General features: G+C 36.7%; 1 protein-coding gene across 1 annotated transcript in view; it reads left to right on the forward strand.

Moving 5' to 3' along the window:
* The window catches only part of LOC134790396 (MAP/microtubule affinity-regulating kinase 4), a 92803-nt gene that overhangs the window by 16653 nt on the left and 54715 nt on the right, over positions 1 to 21435 (forward strand). Inside the window, exon 2 of the mRNA XM_063761163.1 lies at positions 6437 to 6661. Coding sequence (XP_063617233.1) covers positions 6437 to 6661 — 225 coding nt within the window. The remainder of the gene's footprint in view (positions 1 to 6436; positions 6662 to 21435) is intronic.

Consider the following 21435-nt stretch of genomic DNA (forward strand, 5'->3'; position numbering starts at 1 on the left):
GGTCCCTGCGACATGTTTACATCTATTTGTTTACACTTGAAATGCTTTCCCGCTTAAGGCCCATTTTTGGTGTATATAATATATAGTTCCTTCAGATTTTTTTACTGTATTTTATTATTGCCGCGTTTTACACTGTTTTCAGACTTGGTATCACTTCTATCCAGTTCTGCAGTCATTTTCAGCAGTTTTTTTTAACTGGATCTCATATTTTTGTTTCATAATTATCATTAATAGCATTCCAAGAAATTAAACTTAGACTCGTTAACATTTACTTTAAGTTTAATATAAACCTAAATTTTATATTTGCATTACGAGGTCGACTTCATTATTGTGTTCGTGAATATTTCATGATTTTCATATTATGCGATTTATATCGACAAAATCGATAACCTGGCAGTTAGGTACAATTCGCCGACAATGCTGGTCCAACACACAGTAGTTGTTATGCTCATTGATAAGTATAGATGGTCAAGCAAATCTTGTCAGTAGAAAAAGGCGCGAAATTCAAATTGTCTATGAGACGATATCCCTTCGCGCCTACATTTTTAAAATTTACCGCCTTTTTCTCACAAGATCTGCTTGACCAACTCTATACCATCGTCACTTATCGACCTGGAAATGGACAGGAAATTGTCAGTGTCAGGTGTCAATCGTCAGTAACAGCACAGTATAAGAACAGTAGTGAATCTTCATAGAAATGTGCCGCTGCCGGCTTGAATGTGTGCGTGCGCGCCGGGCGCCGTGTACGCACGCGCTGCCACGCACACATTAGCATAATATACGGGGGAATACGGTGGCGGCAGTGTGGGCCGTACCTAGGGTTGCCAGATCGAAAGGCGCTATTATCGGGAACAATACAAATTTTTCGGGATTTTGGGACATAAGTCGGGAAAAAAAACATTCAAATTAAAGTAATTGTATTAAAAACAACGATATTTTACATTATTGGCACTACGTCAGCTCGCTCGCTCGACGACAGTTCGGAGCTTGAAATTATATTGTTTTAAAACGTGAAGCTGTTTTTCGGGACAGTTTACACTTTGTCGGGAATCGGGAACACATGCTAAAAATCGGGAAAATCCCGCCAAATCCCGACCATCTGGCAACCCTAGCCGTACCGCGACTGTGATCGCGCGCATTCGAGTACGCTACCCGCCCGCTCGCATTTGTCTGCTCTGACGGTACGCCTTAATTTTTTTGATCATGACTATGAACAGAGGCAATAGTATAAGTAAGGTACTAGATTGAAAAGCTTGATTATATCACTATTGTATACAATACTTTTTCTACGAATCATACGAAAAATAATACTTTAAACTAGTAGAATCATACAAACAAACCAAACCAAAAGTATACAGCTAAGATACGGGAGCAGCCGCGATACCTTCATAATACTGGTACGCGCCCTGGCCGCCGCGACCCGGCGGGCTGGTCAACGACACCTTCTCGTAACTCATGAGGCCCTGGTACTTGCTCCGCGCTAAATTCAATTTTTAGACAGTTGTTTTCTCGATTTTGGCCACCGTAGCCTATGGAGACTAACAAGCAACACTAAGTGGTTTTCGTAGTCTATGGATGTTGCTATATTAAGGGTGTCACATGCGCGTTTCTGATTTATGAACCAATTGTTTCTACTATACAACCTAAAATAAATAATTAATTTGAGCTATGGTTTTGTTTCGTCCTCTTGACCGCGGCGAGCTGTGATTGGTCATTTTCATTATAGTTGACTAAACTGTATCGAAATGAATATTATAGTTGAGTTGGGAGCCCGTACATTAAAAATACCCATTTGCAGTTTGGAATAAGAAATCTTAATTTAAAAATTACAGTCGTACAGTAGAAAAAAAATATAGCGTCTCAATAACGACTCCTCAAACCCGGACTTGTCATTCTTCATAATACCTACTTGCCCATGCTTCCCTAAAACCTTTTTACTATTAAAGTTATACGTAAGGATGAGAATTTACTTTAACCGCTAACAATAAAGCGTTCCGAACATGCAGAAACCGGAGGAATATTTTTCTGTATCGAATTTATAATTTTTTTAATAACTGCCATTTCCTAATGTTAATATTTAAAAAGCGTTTTATTTATACTTCATTTATGAATTGATAGAACATTTCATTATATTATAATAAATATAAACGTAGTGCTACTCATAATACGCAAATAATATTTAACTAAAAATAAAAGTGACAACCCTAAGCGCCAACGCAAGAGTAGGCAAATAACTTGCCGAGCGGCCTTAGATTCACTACTGTTCTTAGTGTACTGTGGTAACAGCCTCTACATACCTATTATACCTACAGTCAGTCAGTATAGTCTTTTCTACGATCTGCCACGCTATAAACGATTTAACACGGATTAGTGTAGTGTGCATTTGCATTAGAATGTACGTGGGATGTGCATGTGTTTACGTAAAAGCGTCACGTAGACCAACGTTTGGCTGCATCGGCGCGCGAGCGCGGCATAGCCTGCCTGAGACAGATCAAGTGATTTACCGCTGGATGAAGCATAATTATAGTTTGTCAAAGGACTGTCTCATTTCAATCACAGACAGAGAAAATCATACTATCTTTGTCTTACACTAGCACCCAAAAGAAAAGGATGAGTATAGTTTTCCTGGTTGTTACTGACTGGCAAATTGGTTTGACCAACTATATAAGACTTCTCGCGCTCACTTGTATATATTCACTCATTCTCTATGCTTGAAAATAAACCTAAAAATTGCTTTGATTAAAATTAGTCACCTAAAGTGTATAAAACAGTAATGTTTTATTTACTTATTCTTCTCGCGGCGTTGAAAACACCATAGAAGGAATGTATAAATGCATAATTCTATGCCACTAAGAGATCGTTACATTCTATTGTAGACCAACAATAACCCTCAAAGCTAAATGTTTGTAAATTACTGTTTTTAATGACTGAAATAATAAAAGGGTTCATGCCTGATGAGAACATGTCATCGTTATTCTTCTCAATGGTAGATCTAGTGGTAGGTAATCGATGTCCATAGCCTTGACTCGTGCGGCAATGTCAGCTAAATGCCAAGAGGTCTCGCATTCAACTTTATGAGAATCTATATGACGCGGTAGAGTAAAAATATACTGTAGGAACGAGGGGTTATTCACGAAAATACCAACATAAACGTCAATTTCACTAAGCATGAAATATTATTTATTCCAGAAACCTAAAGTAACTAAATCTATACAATTTCTTCGGTCAAGCAAGCGTCGATTATGCTTGAAGTTTAAGCAGTTTTAAAAGAAGCAGGCACTTTTATCCTTAAGTTATAAAAACATTTCATTATGTCTGCTAAGCTTAAGTAGGTACGTCTAGTTTTACATCGGACTGACGGGTTAATTAATACAAGTTAAAATGCCGATTTGGTCAAAATTTAGGCCCTGGTTGAGTTCAAATATATCTTCAGTTGTATCAAACCTCAACAAGTTAATCCACTAAGATTGATGTGGACCAAAATAGCCTTCTCACTTACTGTACTTTCAATATGTGGAATATTCTGATGGATTCTTGTTAAGAAGGGTAAAGATCACACACTATTTCGGATAAGAAAACTGTGAAGGCTTTCAATTATAGGCTCAAAGGCAATCTTTTTATAGAAATTATATACAATAAAGTTTAATTAATTAATAAAAAATTCCGATCCTCTAGGACACAAAAAAACACGGAAACAGCTATTAGTAGGTATTTAATATTCCATATGTTTTTCGGTTCTATTTTGTAATGTACACAATACACGTGAAAAAAGTTTCCGTAAAGGCGTAAACCCTTTAATATTTTTTCGCTTCAAAAAATGTATAAAACTCTCAATTATCCGGGTTGGTCGTGTGTATGAATATTTTATACCGCTCCATGAATAAATCAATCACCGCTTCGAACATCCTATTACGCAGAAAGATCCGTTATACATGTACCAGTACGCGAGTGTTTATTACATTAAACTCGAAGACAATTCAATAATGAAGATTGACAATCTCCATACAAATCGCGTTCCTTGTCATAATTGTAGATGACATCACCCCGCACTGCCCATCGCTTTTTATGTTTTGCATAGCGCTTTTAACTCTGGAAACCGATTCGAACTTACATTTTGATGTCATTTTGTTAACATGCCTTTGCGTCTCGCTCGCGCCAATACACAATTACACATGTACGAACGAAATGCACATGGAATTATGCCATTTACGGTGTTCAACTGGGGTCAAAGCCTCATACTATACTCTGTATCTTTAGGTACTTAAATAAAAGTAAACAAATAATTTGTACATTTTCAGATAGTTATAACATTTATTGATTAACCAACCACATAAAACCACCTGGATCTGTCACTGAACGACCTGACTTTAACCTACATTATTTGATCATGTAATGTTTTCATCTACCCTCAACTGGCTTAAGAAGCCATTCCAGGGTAGATTTTGTTTACTTTTTGTTAAATACCTAAAGATACAGACTATAAGTATGTTTACTTATGTACTTATCTACAGCAAAGTCAGCAAATATTAGGAATATTAATATTAGTCTTTGTTATTTACGTGTCTCCGATTGTACTGCAAAAGATTTAGCATTGATTAATTACGACGCATGATTTGCGATGTGGCTTGTCATGGTTGGAAACAAGCTTTGGATCTAATTGAAAATTAGTACCAATTTTCGTAGAATACACAAACGCTAACAAATTGCTGTGTTGGTTGTAATTTCATTTTCAACAAACTGTTATACGTGTATGCGACCTAAATGTATTGAAGCCATCGCTGTCTGTTGCACCACCACGCTCGAAACCCACACTAAATACATTATCTGCAGAGAGCCAATCTGTGGTTAACGTTAACGTAGTCATGGCCATAGAGAAATATAGTAAGAATAGAGTGCTCACAACATACATTAGTTTTGGTACCAAAACGACTATTATTTTCGCAGTCGACATCTAGCACCGAGTAGCGGAATTATCAGTACTGCTACTTGACAATAGATGTAGCACCGACCGAAAAGTCTCTAGTCTTTTTGGTACTAAAAACGGAAGTATGGACTGTATGGAGTGAGCACTCTGTGTATTTTTTCTCTATGTCATGGCGTATATTCATAGAAACAATGATCAAACAATCACAAGGATATATTGGAAAGGTTGGTGTTTGCTAAGAGTGTTTCTAATAGTTTAGGTTTAGTATCAACCTAACAGCAACACAATCCTCTTACCTGACCCTGACACACTTCTGCCTTCATAATGTGTTCACTCTGCTTTTTACAAGCTTTTACTTGCATTGTATGTACCTATGTACAGTCACCTGCAATAATATGTTACTCTTCGAAGGCCGCAAAAATATCTGACACGATCTTATTTGTAGAGCCATAAGAGCGTGTCGCATATTTTTGCGGCCTTCGAAGAGTGACATATTATTGCAGGTGACTGTACCTAACTACGAGTATGTATGTTTGTACGGGTCAAATCTTGCAAGTTAAAGACCCACTTTCCGGTTTCAGATGAAGCTGAATAGAAATTTTGCACACGTGTGTATGTCGGGTGACAATTAGGGTTTCTGCTCGAGAATTCTCGAGGCGAGAAATCTCGAGAAATTTGTCTTTCGGCGAGGCGGGAAAAAAAGACTCAATGCCTCGAGAACTCGAGATATAAATCTCTTGTCATAAGTAAACACGCGTTGTGTCGATAGTGTATTTCTTTGGGTAGTTAAATAAATATAAACAATGTTTTTTTTTACATTTTCCGGTACTTTAAACATTTATTAGTTAACCACTAAATAAAAAACTGCCTTGATCCGTCGCTTATCGGTCTGGCTTCATCTGATTTTCATGTTTTGAATCTTTTGAACTACTATTATGTGTAAAGAATTCGTCTCGTTTTAGGTTCATAACTATACTTAGTTTTTTTAATTAGAAAACAGGTAAACAATCTTAAAGTGTCTTTTTATTGAAAAACGCTATTAACGCTATTAAAAAAATCGTTAATATAAAATTGTAAATGATCGTATATATATTTATAATTGTTACATATTTGCCGTGACTTATTTTTCATAAGTTTTTCAATAAAAAGAGACGTCAAGATCACTTATTTTCCTTATAATGCTAAAAAACTAATTATGGGGCCATTTAATAACAAATATTACAAAACTAGATTACTTTTGATAAATCTAATCATCTCGATATAGGTATTGGTATGCAATGTTATGGTACCATGGAGCTGATCTGATGATGGAGACAGGAGGTGACCGTAGGAACGCTGTGATAAAACAACGAAACCGAATTGTGTTTGGGGTTTTTATATTAGTTGTCTGTGGAAAGAAAAGTACAGTCAGCGATAAAAGCTTGTACCAAAAATGATTTTTTTGCCAAAAACTTATTTGAATGAATAGTTAAACAAATTCAATCTATTTATTTTCTTGTTTCTTTTTTTCAGAAGGTCGATCCCGAGCTGATCTTCACGAAGCAAGAGAAGATCGGCAAGGGTTCATTCGGCGAGGTGTTCAAAGGCGTCGACAACAGGACGCAGCAGGTGGTCGCCATAAAGATAATTGACTTGGAAGAAGCCGAAGATGAAATTGAAGACATACAGCAGGAAATCATGGTGCTGTCGCAGTGCGATAGCCCGTACGTCACTAAATACTATGGATCCTACTTAAAGGTAAGCCTAGCAAACTTTTTATCTCTTTAGAGCGGTGGTCAATTACACAAATTATATCCTTTTCGCATATTCTATGCCTATAGCGTAGAGTCCGTCTAAATTTTTCAGCGATTTTGACGTGATAAGGTTTACTAAACGTCAAGATTTTCATTGATATTTGACGTTAATGGTGACACTTTTATAGTATGTAACTGTCTGTGCAGAGCTATCTTGGTGCGATTTTTGTGCGTCGCACTATTCTATTTATGCCATCACATTATCTGATGCATATATATGGTTCCGGGGTGTATTTATTATATCATTTAAGTATCTTGTCATAAGAAAACTATCTATTGATTTACTTGCGCCATCGTTAACTTTTCTCTTAACTACAACTCTTTCTATATATCCTTCACATCGTTAACTAATTCTATTTCTAAAACTGACTTTACATTTGGTATTTTATGTTACATTTTCCTCGTTTACGTGCCTATGGAATGGAAGTAGGTTTCCGTGTGTAGTGAAGTACATCGGATATTCAAAGTCCGTGCCCGGCTTCATGGCGTCCGATAACATGTAAGGCTAGATTGCATCGCGAGACAAACCGCGTGGAATACATCAGGACTGTAATTCCCGTAGTTTACTGCCCAAAGAGGCCATCATAATGCTGACTGCATTTACGCGTAGTTTTTAAGGATTTGTGGTCACAGTTACAATGGTTCAAATCACTTCAACCTGGCTTGAAGAAGTAATGGGAATGTATAAGGCGTTATCGTGACGGTCTCGCTGCGTGCGGTATCAATCATTGTCTGGGTAATGGGGTTGTATACGTTGAGGAACTAGCACTGATCATACGCTCCGAATACATCAATTAATCAATTTATGACCCTTAGGATTTGACGGTCTCTCTAATAACTATGTACAGCGCGTTTCGCTAGTACATGTATGTGTGCTATTTATTCCATTTAACAAACAAATCAGTACTGGTATTTTTTAATTATGAAACAAACACATTACATCTGGTCAAACACGGTACGTATTCGAATCTGAAAACTCCCCAAGGAATATCCTAATTTAGTGGACATTCCTGCGCAAGTCGTCTATTTGTTTTTTAAAACTGATTCCCCGAATTCGTACGGTTAGTATTGTCTGTTAAACCCAATCATTTTCAAGGATTAAACAAACCGTAATAGAAAATACCTACGCGTCATCAAATTTGCATAGCTGTTGTTCAATGTGTTCATGACATTGTGTCGCCTACTTTTGTGTTCGAAGAGCAACTTTGTTTAAGCATAAGGTATATATGAAACTGAATGTGTTTTTGACGTCTTTTGTGCTACGATTTTTTTTCTTGACTGTATGTGTGTGCGTGTGCGTATGTGTTGCCAAATTCATGATATTTTTTTTGGCTAGGTTCGATATCGACGCAGAAATACGATCGATAGTTTAAAGAACTTATCGACATAATAATTTATAAACAAAACGACTTTTTGTAGCATTGAGAAAGCTTGTGGCTTAGTAAGATTTGCATATGACCTAAAATATTCACAGTTCCGTTTACGTGGGCACATTGCTGCCATAACGTAAACGTAACGATAACGATCCATTTGATTGCCAAGAAATTTGTAGCCAACTTACCTCTGAGAACGTTCACCCGAACGCGTTTTCGTTTGCGTGCCGTACTGGTGGAGTAAAACTGTGTCCGTCACGAACTCTTCGGGGTCAGAACACGACACAAACACGAACCGGTTGGAGGTTTAGACCCACTACATTCACAAGGTGGGCTGTTATTTGCAATAGCCTACCGAGGTACCAAGCTTCCGCCTGAGGCGTACCAGTATAAGTCACGTAGTAAAATGTGTAACATATCAATGCTAACGGAGAATTAAGGAATGTTCCTAAAAACATACCTATACAATGTTTCTAAATATACAATTTTCTCTCTACATTGGAATACCTAAAAATAATTAAATATTGTTGTTTTATGTAAAAAAAATGCATAATTACTTAAAACGCCATTTAGAACTCAATACAACTCGCCGCAGCTATGAGGAATACCATCGCAGCCCTTGCACCTCCAGTAAGAATTGTTGCCGCCCTAATATGCTTGTAGACTAGACTTTTCTTTTCTTGTAGGTATCAATTTGCTTGTAGGTTTCTAGGCTTTCTAGTAACATTTGACCCATGGTCTAATAAAACATGGTCTTCTATTCCCAAAGTGACACAGGCCTACGTCACAATAACATGGCCGCTATATATAGCGCTATCGCATATTATCATATAGCGCTGTCGCATGATGACGTAGGCTTGTGTCAGTTAGGTGACCTAGAAAAGACGGGAATAGAGTACCAGGCGGAATATATTATTATACCATGATTTGACCCATCTTATGATGAAATTGAATGGATTGATAATATCGTAAATCTTACAAATCTTGTTACAATACTGATTCGCTTATTGTTACGCGTTCATGCGATGATAATAACAACTCTGAGCTTACTAGATCTACGTTTATCGCCAAATCTTACTAAGAAACAATTTGATGGGATAATTAGTTAGCCAATTTGGCTAATCGACTTTTAAATGGACATTTCATTTATTTAAGTAGTACAGGACTTTGTGTAGACGGTAGGAGGAAATATATTAATTATAACTCGCAATACTTGATCGTTATCATATTTGTGGTATTGTCATAATTGTGAAATATTCATCGAACTATTTGGTATTGTAGCTACCAAGTGGCTAATTAGATGCATTCTTTTGAAATATGAGATGTTTATTGTCGTGACACACAAAGGTAGCTCCAGAAAGGTTAGGTTAACCCATCAGCACAAGCTCGATGTGGTTGCGTTTCCTACCGACTGCATCATGAGATCAGCACCATGAGATCAGCACATGATACGAATAAATTAATACCAAGTTTCAGCTCGATCGGACACAAAATAAATAGTAAAAGCGTAAGTATGTACCTAAACATTTTAGACATATAGATTGTGCTAAAGTTGTCAATAGCTGTTAGGGAAACTTGATCATACCTAAACCTATGGAGTTCAGTTGGATCGGAAGCGGGACACCGGTAACACATTAATCATACTCCGTTTTCATTCTTCATTGACAAGATGACTGGCTCGTGGGCGGTAACGCAAACGAATTTACTAACAACAACACTGTCTAATAGCTACTTCAATTGTTCTCTGCGGATGTTTGGTTTTTAGGAGGCCTTTCTAAAAAAATATCCATATTCTATTTATAGAGCTGAGAAAGAAATACGAGAACAATGAAAATGATAAGAAGTCAATTTCCGAAAGTACTAAGTCATTATTACGTTTGAAAACCGAGAGTCTAGAATGTGTGGCGTTCTGCCAGGACAGAATATTGTCGGGACAGTTATGATCGATACTCAGTTTATTATCCCACATTCTGACCGTCACAAAGCTATGATTGCTTTGCGTTCGCTTACATCAGCAACGGACCGGTAAAGGATGCAAAGAAAATTACGCCTTTGTTCTACTGATGAAAACTGGTATTCATTTTGTGCACTGTTTTTAATTACTTTTCGTTTATTTTCTTTTGCAACGGATGCAATATAAGACCACAGCCATTATCATGGTGATCAAATGCAGTAAAATTTACTTTCAGTACCATTTTTCTTGGAAATGTTTCTCTGAGTAGAATTTCATTTCAAGCACATAAATATTCTTTCGCGTGTTCCGCTGCACTGTTCATAGTTCTGTTTAACTTTCATGCTTTTCTCTTTTATTCTTTTATAAATTTACAATTCTGAGAGGAAAATGATTCAATATCTAACTGCCTTTTTCGTTATTGGTTGCTATTTACCTATGTTACTACAATTAGCCCCAGAATTAGTATACCTATGCGGTTAATTTGATGCTGACTACTTCCTAAAGTATAGAAAACTGCCTTTGTCCTAAAAATTTAGCACACGTAATTTAATTTAACATTTATTTCGTTTATTCCATTCCATCAATTTATGAATCAGATCTCAAGCTTGCCCGCGTAAGTAAATTAATACAGAAAAAAACAACAAAAATTTTGTGACAGTTTCGCTTTGACATGCGGAAGCCACTCAGCGTAATGGTTTGATGTGTTGCATTTCCCCGCTTTGTGCACCGGCGGCACTGCACGTTGCTATTGCAATCTTGACACACTTTCCAATGATGTTGTTATGCGTACCTTGCAAAATACAATCTAGCGTTTGCATGCCGTATCTACTTAAATTTTCAACATCCACACCTATGTACAATTTCTTTATAGGTAGATTTTTATGGTTTGGATAATATGTGGCATGAGAGAAGGGTCCTTATGCTTCATCTGCAATAATAACGTTTGTATCAGATTTTTTGTTAGAATTTCAGATGGACGGATGTTTCCCCTTATTGCACTTTGTACAAGGACCCTTCTGCGATGGAAATCCACATATGTGGAAATACATATTATACATCGTCGGTTGAGAATACGTTTGTGCCATATCCATTTTTGGCAAAATCGTTTTTTAATGATTCCTAAAATAACAAAAAATATGCTATAATTGACAGTAATCCGTTTTTGAAAAAAAAAAACGTATTTTTGAAAAGTGTTGTGCCATATCCGCATTTTGCTATAGGATATATAATTACACTCTTTTAACAGAAAATTATCACAAAAGTGTGACATATCCAAAACGTTTGTGTCATATCATACATTGTACGTTTAACATTTATTCATCAAAAACGGATATGGCAATATTAGAAATGCTTTTATTTTATGATTACCACTATATTTACAATATTTATATGGTACTATAAATAGTAAACATATGTGCCTAAATGATAAATAAGTTCAATATTTTCTAAATGTAGAAGTTTTCGAAAAATATTTTTTTTGCTTCTTTTCGCTCTCCTGCAAACCATGTAAGTGGCGTATGGCACAAACGTATTCTCACCCGACGACATATTAATTTCGTTATGTAGGTATAAAATATCAAATTCTCCCTTATTTAATCTTGTTACGGCTAACGTATCAGCGTAGGAATACTGTGTAGGTGTGGATACAAATGTCAAGCTCATTTTAGTAAGAATCGAAAATAGACGTCGGCGAATCGATCCTTGATACACGAGTTAATATATAGCTTCATTAGTAAATGGACTAAGTGTCGGCTCACGATCATGTTTTTGGATTTTCCCTTCTTCAAATAGGACAAACTTGGCACATTTGTCACCTAAAATTAGCTTTACTGCACAACTTTGCTGATAAACATTAGCGGTTGCAATGTAGTCCCTAACTTTGAGTATAATGTAATATCCCGTTCGCGTTCCGTGAGCTTGTATTTGTTATAATAATTCCGGAACTGGTTTAGCATACACGAAGATGCTTTTCGTATTCAGCATAATACGAAAGAACAAATTGAGGTTTTTGTCGTCGAGCTATACCTAATGCTGTGGCTTGAGTGAAGTTGTGGAATGAGCTACCTTCTGAGGTGTTTCCCTTGCGCTATGACATGGGGTTCTTTAAAAAACAGGTATTTAGTATTCTTAAAGGTCAGCAACGCATAAGTAGCTCCTCTGATGTTGCTTATGTCCATGGGCGAAGATGACTGCTTCCCATCAGGCGGCTCGTCTGCTCGTTTGCTTCCTATTACATAACAAAAAATGTAATGTACATTAAAAAAAAATTACAAACATGATACAATTTTCTCATGGTGTGGTTGTACATTTATTCTTTGCATGTGTGTCGATGACGAGTTGTTGCGTGCCGTGTTACAGATATACGCGAACCGAGGACCTACGGCAGGCCTTCGCAAGTTGTGCGCAGATAGCTTTATGACCATGACTTCTGCGTGACATTGTTTTAACGGCGGCTACTCGGGGCCGCTGCGCCCTTGGGGTGTGTTTACTGCAATATAAAACTGATTAGATCATTATTCTGTTTGATCGGACTAACTATTGTTTGATCTGGCTATTTGGTTTGATGACATTTTAATGGCATTTCGGGTAGATCTGAATTCATACATTCCGACAGATGATTACGCCACTCTATAACGTTCTAAAGCTACTTTACTATTTGTTAGAAGTACCTGTTGTAAATTTCTGCATTAGCGATTTGTTCCACAGGGAAAGCATTGTGTAAGTTTGCGTAGTATCGTAATCGAAATTAGGCCCCTCTTGCGGTTGGCTGGTTGGCTACAACTTAGTTTTTGTTCCTATATTACCATTTGCCGACAGCTACGCTCTCCAATCCATGCTTAGGTATGCCAAATAGGTTTAATTTTAGTGATAGCGGCAATGCCAGCACAAACTAATGCTGGTGCCAGCGGTGTCGCTTAACTTGCCGCTCCATCTTCAACGGCATATTAGCCAGTTGATTACTTTGCGGGTTACGTTCGTAATCGAACTACTCCTATTAGGTATATCAGAAGCTAGTCGATAATGAACATCTTTGTATTATAGTAGCGGGAAACTTCCGTCTATTGACGTCGCGTCTTTATATGAACTTCATTTGCCTATCCCGTTATGTCCAATCTAGACATTTGTTTTTTCTTGCAGAAACATTCCACATTGTATGTAAGTTACCTGTTGCGTTTATAATCACATTCAATATTTTTTTAATCAATTAACCTAAAAACCTCTTAATTTGTTACACCATTAGTCGTTATTTCACAATATTAAACAAAACAATGATTGCCGTAACAATTAATTTGCTTACATAAAATTCTAAACAGAGTTATCAATAAAATTACGTACGAGGAAAATATTGATTTCGAAAGATACATATAACTTCATAATTTATGATGTTATGTTTATATTAAATGTTAATAACACAACAAACATAAATACCTACAACACACACAAACCTAGGTATGGACCTGTAATAATTAGGAAGAAATCAAGACAACTTACGTTTTATCGCATAAACTATAGATTATACTAAAACCTTTCCCAACTTAAGCCCATAAGCGCATGAATGAATTTAAACCAGTCTTAAATAACAAGAGCTTTTAGTGGGTAAAATTCTGAATGCGGATCCGCGCAGAGGTGAAGGACGCTGGTGACTCACTAGGGTACTCTACTTACTTTCATAAACTCCTATCTTTTAAACTCGTATAGTTACAACAGCTACCTAGATCTGTACTGCATAAAGCTCATATTTAATAACTTCGTGGACAAGATATATGATTCTGGAAAAGTTCTTGGCCAGAATGCCGCGAATGCCCATATTTCCACGACGCTGCGTGACGCGCATCGAGCGTTCAACTACAAAGCTAGATGGAATCCGTGGCATTTTATTAACCACATGCCAAGTTTTTACCTCCATATATGCCTACAATTTTAGCAACACAGGAATTATGTGTGTTATCTCCGGTAACCGAAATTTAGATTTTTATCTTGTTTGAATTTAATGTTATGTATTATCTAACTTATGTCTTTTATAACAGATAGTTTGACTATCGAATCGAAGCATATTTATAGGTAAACCAGAACTTTGGGAGTATTGTCAAGAGGGCGCTCGTTTTGAATTTTATATAGCAACAATTTGTATAGTGGGGACAATGGAAATTGGCAGATGATTTTTGTTTTATTCCGACAACTTTAATAAGTGCGAAGTTTGATGTTTGGATATTTCTTCGGTTTTTACGCTATAAAATTCGTGAATTTTACGACGTATGACACATAAATCAAAATCATCCAAATCTATTTTCTTTTTTTGTTTTCTTTTTTTTTAGGTTTGGTCGTTTAATTCCGCCCTTACGCCCTTCGCTAGCAATCCGTGATACCGATGCATGCGATACACCTAATACACAAATCAAATTATTACAAGACATCAACCAAATCGTGACGACCTGACTATAGTGACATTTGTCCATAAGTTTGAAACTTACCCGTCAATTCAGGTGGTAATTTCGTTATGTTTTCTAATGGAAGAAATTTCTCTCCCGCACGTTTTTTTTCCAATAAATAACTATATACACTATTTACAACTTTTTCTCTGTAAAATCTAAAACTTTCGGCATGATTATTGCAGTCTAATAATAATTCACACGAAACTAGACAAAGCAATGTTTACATTGTCAATATTGACAACTATCATAGAGGGTAGATGTTGTCTATTATTAAAGTTGTTGCCATTGCTAGAAATTAGTACCAACAAATTTCCGTAACATGGCGCACCCTCAATAGATCCTGGTTCACCTATAATTGAAATGAAACCGGTCAATGAACATATTCCTAATTAGATTAGGTATACGTGTGAACCACAATTTGTGCAATTCACGGTCACGTACACTGTTAAAAATTATGTAATTTTACATGCAAAAAAATTACATAATCCTGTAAAATTCCCGAAAAATCTGGGAAATTTACGGAAAAATATGACATTTTACGTAATTCTCGTTAAAATTTACGAGAATTACGTAAAATGTCATATTTTTCCGTAAATTTCCCAGATTTTTCGGGAATTTTACAGGATTATGTAATTTTTTTGCATGTAAAATTACATAATTTAATTTAAAATTACATAATTTTTAACAGTGTAGGTATTTGTACGATCACTACTCCGCGTATAAACTACAAAACACGGGAACTTTTGCGTAAACAAACGCATTCATTATACGGTCCATTTCCGTTAATTGCTCGGGATTTATTAAGGAAATAAATCGCCTTCTAGTTTTGTAATATTAGCGAAATTTATTATTTTGACTCCCTCCTTACTTTAGGCGAAAATAGCTTTCCTTTAGGTGAAAATCTCGGTGAAATGAATGTCACCACCGAGCGTTTGCGATTGTAACTGCAAATAACAACAGCTAGTTACTTTCATTAAAACGAATGTGACATTTTATTTTCTATCTACGGGATTTACGGTAAATACCCCTTTAGGGTCCTGCGATGACCATAAAGTGCGCAAGGCCGTAGCAGTAAACGCATTAGGGCTACCTTGACCCCCGCCTCTATGAACACCGCCTGTCAAGGTTCTGCCTTATTGATGTTCGCAGCCATCCCATTACGCTGGGCTCTTTAACCCTGGCGTAAACGGCGATTGTCTTCCTCCAATATTAAAGATAAAACAGATTACTTTTCGCCTTGAACAAACACAGCTTTTTCTCCTTTCTTTGATCCGACTTAGGGTATTCAGATAGTCGGAGTAAATACATAATCTTTGTATAAGATCAAGGGATTTTTGGAAGAGTTTGGATGACACGGGTTCAGTAATCTGGTGCTTTATTCGTCGGCTTGCCTGCAATGCGGGCCGGGATGCGACCGGGGTGGGGCGACCGCTTCTGAACTTGGAAGGTCAGGTTCCAAAAGTTCACGTTCCCCTTATTGGGTGTCTACGACAAACTCCTTTATTAAGACTAACTTTGTTTATATGTAATCGACGGCAACGTTAAAGAGTTTGTTTCGGGCGAACTTTCTTGTTTGCTGTCAATTTATTCTTGATTGCTTAAACTTCTTTTAAGATTATTAGTTATGTAGAATAGAATACAAGAACCTACATTAAGTTGTAAAACCACATGACAATGTTTTGAAATTCTATCATAAAAACATTCGAGATAATATTGTTTGAACAGAAATCTCTTGATGTTATCTCCTGAATCTCTTTAAACGAGGTCACCTGATAGTAAATTCTTTGTTTTGTAAAACATCGCTACTTTAAAACGCAGCGCAGTTTTTCGTTAATGGTATTGTATTTTGTATTATTCAGTGTTCATATGCGAACGGAGTCGGACTTTTAATTGGCCCTTATTTCCGCGTGCAATGCCTCGCTACACATCCGATTCGTATACGAACCGCGCTTGCCTACATTAAATTATTTTCCTCCTTCCCTTTTATGATAACTTAACCATAAATAAAATGTTTTTTGTTTTCCTTTCCTCGTAGGCTCGAGCCACAATTTTCTTCCTTTAATTATTTTGTTCGCTCACAAGTGGTCAAGTCAAGAAGACACTTGACTATTTTAGGTAGGATTGAGGAGATCTCGAAGGTATTTTCGTTCCGACTCGAATAAATGAATTCAGAAATCAGTTGTTATTGTACCTCGAAACTCTACCTGCAAAATCTTGTTTACCTCTTGAAACTATGCAAATGAGTGTTAACAACTTGATTGATTCGAAGTACGAAGTTTCTAAACAGATGCACCCCTCGAGTCACCTGCCTTATCTTTATATTAAATCCATTATCACAATGATGGCTTCAACTCAAGGTTTTCGCCAAATTGACGTCGACTCGACTCGCTCACCGCTTTTTATCAAATTACATTTTGATTCAATCGCACCCTCCTCGTGAAAAGTGGTTTTTACAGACTAATATCTTTTCTAATTTTAGAGATAGACATAAATGAGTTTTTTGCTGGCTCGTCAAACATTACGCGTTTTTGTTGATCATGATTTCGCATTGAATGTTTGGATTTATAGCTTTACTCGAGGACCAGCATGCAGTAACTTTTGCAATAGATTGAAATGTACTCTATTCGTATAGACTTACTACAGATTCTGATTTCTTTATCTCACGATAAAAATTAGAAGCGATCAGCCATAAGCCACCTCATTAGGGCAAAAATCCCGACATCCGAGCGTACGGTACCCGAAAGGACAAGTGCGTCCCACTTGATGATATCGGATCTTGCGATTGTCAATGCTTCAGTCCAAGTAAAGGAGGCCCGGAACATCTTGTCCGTATCACTGTAAATGTACGTTTCTAACAGTGAATACTTTTTATACGGCAAGCAAGCCGAACAGCCGGGTCGTTAGCATTCATCGGTCCCGGGTCGGCGGGTTATGTGAGGATTACACGGCAAATGCACTAAGGATTACGACACGGATAATTTATCCCAGCATAAGCTGATCGGACTTTGGGTTATTAGCTTCTATAGTCAATATCATCACGCTAATAAAGGTAACGGTATACGATAGGTACACACAATACAATACTATTGACAACAAAGACTTGTGGTCTTGCTGTTGGATCATGAATATGACACCTGTAATATTTCTCGGGTTCGGTGCTTGAAAGCGGTTTCTGGATATTTGGTGCGTGTTGTTTTAATGCAAACTACATATTATTTTATTTTCCTGTGATTTTAATGTCCGTTCGTCTATTATTCAGTTTGAAATGACTAGATATTCGCAAATTATGATGAGACAGAAAGGGTACGCTCAGAAAAAAAATTCAAGCCGTTAAAGTGTATGGTATATACATAGAGTTAACCTACTGTGGGTTAATAATTACTTATACTTACCGCGGCTGTAATGTCTATGACTCTACGTCATATTCTACGACATTATATCTGTGCAGATAACCACGTTGTTTATCTTGACCTGGACACTTTGACGCGTAATAATCCCATAATTATGATTTGGAATTCAATACATTTAAAAACATATGTTCGTAATTAACATGTTCAACGACAAATAGTGAGTAATTACTATAAACTACTCGCTATAGTCGAATGTAAGTGCCAAGTTGAGTGCGCAGTAAACTCATCGTAAAGCTGAGATGTTGGGGCACAAGCGGCACAGCGCATGTGACGAAGCTTGTTGTGTATTCCCTTTGCTCACTGAGCCAAACTAGGTGGTGACCACGAAATACGTTGCATCAACTATATCAGCTTAGAAATTATCATGTTGAAACGCTAAGTTTCATTGATATAATGCTTGTATGGGGCGTTCTGCTCCGAAGCTGCTGTCATTCAATAAAGAAGAGTACATGTTTTGAAAAGGTTTGCAAATGCCTGGGCCTGGGCCTGGGCCTGTTATTCCCGTAGTGTTCCAAGTTTGTATTCTTCTACATATTTCAACGGCTTTTGACTACTGTAACCGCTAAGGCGGGACTTACGCCAGGTCACCTCCAAAGTTAAATTAAAAAATTGAGAACGCACTTGTGCTAGTGAATGTGTGCCTGCTCTCGGTAAGCTATCGGAATGACACCTTAGCTGATAAACAAGATTACCGGTCGCGTCACAGAGGCCGTGGATAATTCAAACCGAGGTACATGGCCTCAAGCTGCGGACGGTTACTTGTTTAGATTGAGAAAAAAGTTTCAAGACGATACTAACGACGATTTTAGAGACGATTGTTTCGATAGACGATTTTAGAGATGTATAAATTGTGCGATCAATAAAATTGCCAAATTTGTTGTTAGAAAAACAGTGATGTTTTGCAGTGAAGTAATCACAGATAGCTGGTGTTTTTAGTGTTCCGTACAAAACTTTGTTCACAGAACACTTATAGGCTCACTTCGGTCTTGCAAATTAGTTAAATGCGTTTTTTTAACTTAGGTTGCCTTGTCATCGGCCCAATGAAATAAAATGGCGATCAATTAGTACATATGCGGCAGACCTCAAATACCACCTGCCTTTGCTAAGTCTGTAAGAATTCTTACGAAATTCAATCTAGACCTGTTACTTTTCTCCTGTATTAAATGTAAATCGTCCTGACCAAGTTCTTAACTCACTCAATTGTATATAATCCTGTATGGTGCCACGGTGTAGCTATGTAGAGGTCGTGCAAGATCCTGACGTGCCGTTTAATCTCATTACGGGTAGCTTCGAGGCTTCCTTAATAACTTAACCGCAGGCTTCTGACCAAGTATTCCCATTGCCGTCCAGCGTAGTACATCCAGTACAAGGGTGACCTTAAAATCAGCAACAAATATGCGTAATCGAAGTCACGTTTACTGTTTAACCAGAGGCGCATTCTCGACTGATCTTCTTAGACGATGGAAATGGCATTCTCGGGTTGTCATTCGCATCGCTTGAGAAGCACAAACAGTGTTAGTACCTCTAAATGCGTTACACATTTCTGGGAACAATTTATGCTGGGGGCAAATGCTTCTGAATTAAGTACCTAGCTGGACACCATTCTACGTTTAATTGAATATTTTATCATAATTACTTCAATTTCGACCTACCCTAAGTAAGTTAACGAAGTTTCGTGAAATCTAATTTACCATTTTGCGTCACATTGCGTATTCAAATTTAAATTAATCTCGTGGAAACTTAAAATGGTTCCGACCAACAATGAGATCTTTGTCACTTTACTCTATAGATGTCTATGTAATGTTGTGTTACTGCCGGTGAGTAATTCCTTACCTATACAGGATGATTCATGAGACGTGAGCAGGACTAATCCTGCACACTCAGTTACTGATAATTGATCGATCATATCCTATCTATCAGATATTTAGGTAAAACAGCCACACTTTTTCCTATTTTTTAACTTTTTGGTGAGGGCAAATTTAATTCTCTACAATCATGGTCACCCTACAAGACCTAATTAATAAACATAAAACCTCTTTAACCGTAATGACAGCATTTTGATTACGAAGAAAATAAACTGTCAACTTGAGTGAGATACGAGTTTTCAAAAGTAACCAGACTGTGATGACAGTGATGACATTCAATTTGACACAGAACATCGGTAGTTTAGTATTCTAATTTAAGGGTGACCATGCATGTCGTAAAAAAATTAATAACTTTTTTTTTCAACTCGAATAGAAAATTAACGTTAATCTCACTAATACTGATACGAAACAGTTGCTTATAATTTACGAAATGTGCAGTGTAAATCCTGCTCACGTCTCCTGAATCACCCTGTATATGTATTATCACCCGTAGACTTATTAGTCTAACTTTCCGTCATGTCGTACCTACTCTTGTTTGCTACTACTGTGTCAAAAAAAAGTAACACTCACCAAAATTAATTTTAACAAGATCGTTACAGGTTACCTTATTTAGCAGTTTAGTAATAACAGTTCGAGTGTTATCATTTATCATTATCGGCATGTCATGACATATTTGGACTGATGCCATTAGCGCTCATTAGTGTTAGCTGGATAAACACATTCGACGGGACCTGTGCCTGGGAAACGTCGTGTGTGTGTCCTACTTACAGTGCCTTATGGATACTTACTTATGAGTGGAAGAAATATTATGTTTCTGAACGGAATAGATAAACCTTAATAGGAGTATAGGTGCGATGAAGCCATATTACCAGCAAATACATTTTACAAAAAAAAATCAGTTGTTTAATAATAAATAATGAAACAAATAACTTGCGTACGGACTCGGTCCACTCACACACACACCACACACTCCCTCCATACACACTCACTCCATTTTGACTTGAAAATTCTATGAACATAAAAGATAAGGAAAAATTAAATTCCAGACTTAATTGCATTTTCAGGGTTAGAATAGTGCATAGTGCTGTTGAATAAATATCTCTGTCCGAATCCATTAGTGCTCTAGTTGACCCATTTTAATAACTACTCAGTTTTAGTTCTTTTAGACTGTCACTATTTAAGTGCTTTTCTAGACTTTTAAATGGTACAAAGGAAATACAAATCTCTTTAACTAGACCCTTTTGACGTTATGCATAACATTCGTATTAAAATCTTTTTCAGTATAAAATGAAGCGCATAAACAGTTTAGCAATCAGTGGAACGCTGATACTCGAGATAGCAGCAAGATTAGAAAAGTTACTCTTGTAGAAACGAGGATAGAAAACATTAAGTTATGTTCGATTGTATTGTAATATCGCTATAATACGAAGCTAAGCTTCTTTTTAAAATTGAGTTAAAAAGATAATTCGTTATTTGATTATTTTCACACCACACTTTTGTTTGGAAAGTTTCTTATTTCATTATTTTCAGATTATTTAGTTACAACACAATTAAATACGTGATTAAGTGCCTGAAAACTAAAACGAGCTTGCGAGTAAATTCTCCATTTACAGAAACAAATATACCGAAAGGGGTTGACCGACTTTCACACGTCTTATATTCAAGCACTACCGATAAGGTCGG

The sequence above is a fragment of the Cydia splendana genome, chromosome 5 (assembly GCF_910591565.1).
Source record: "Cydia splendana chromosome 5, ilCydSple1.2, whole genome shotgun sequence".
Classification (NCBI taxonomy): Eukaryota; Metazoa; Arthropoda; class Insecta; order Lepidoptera; family Tortricidae; genus Cydia; species Cydia splendana.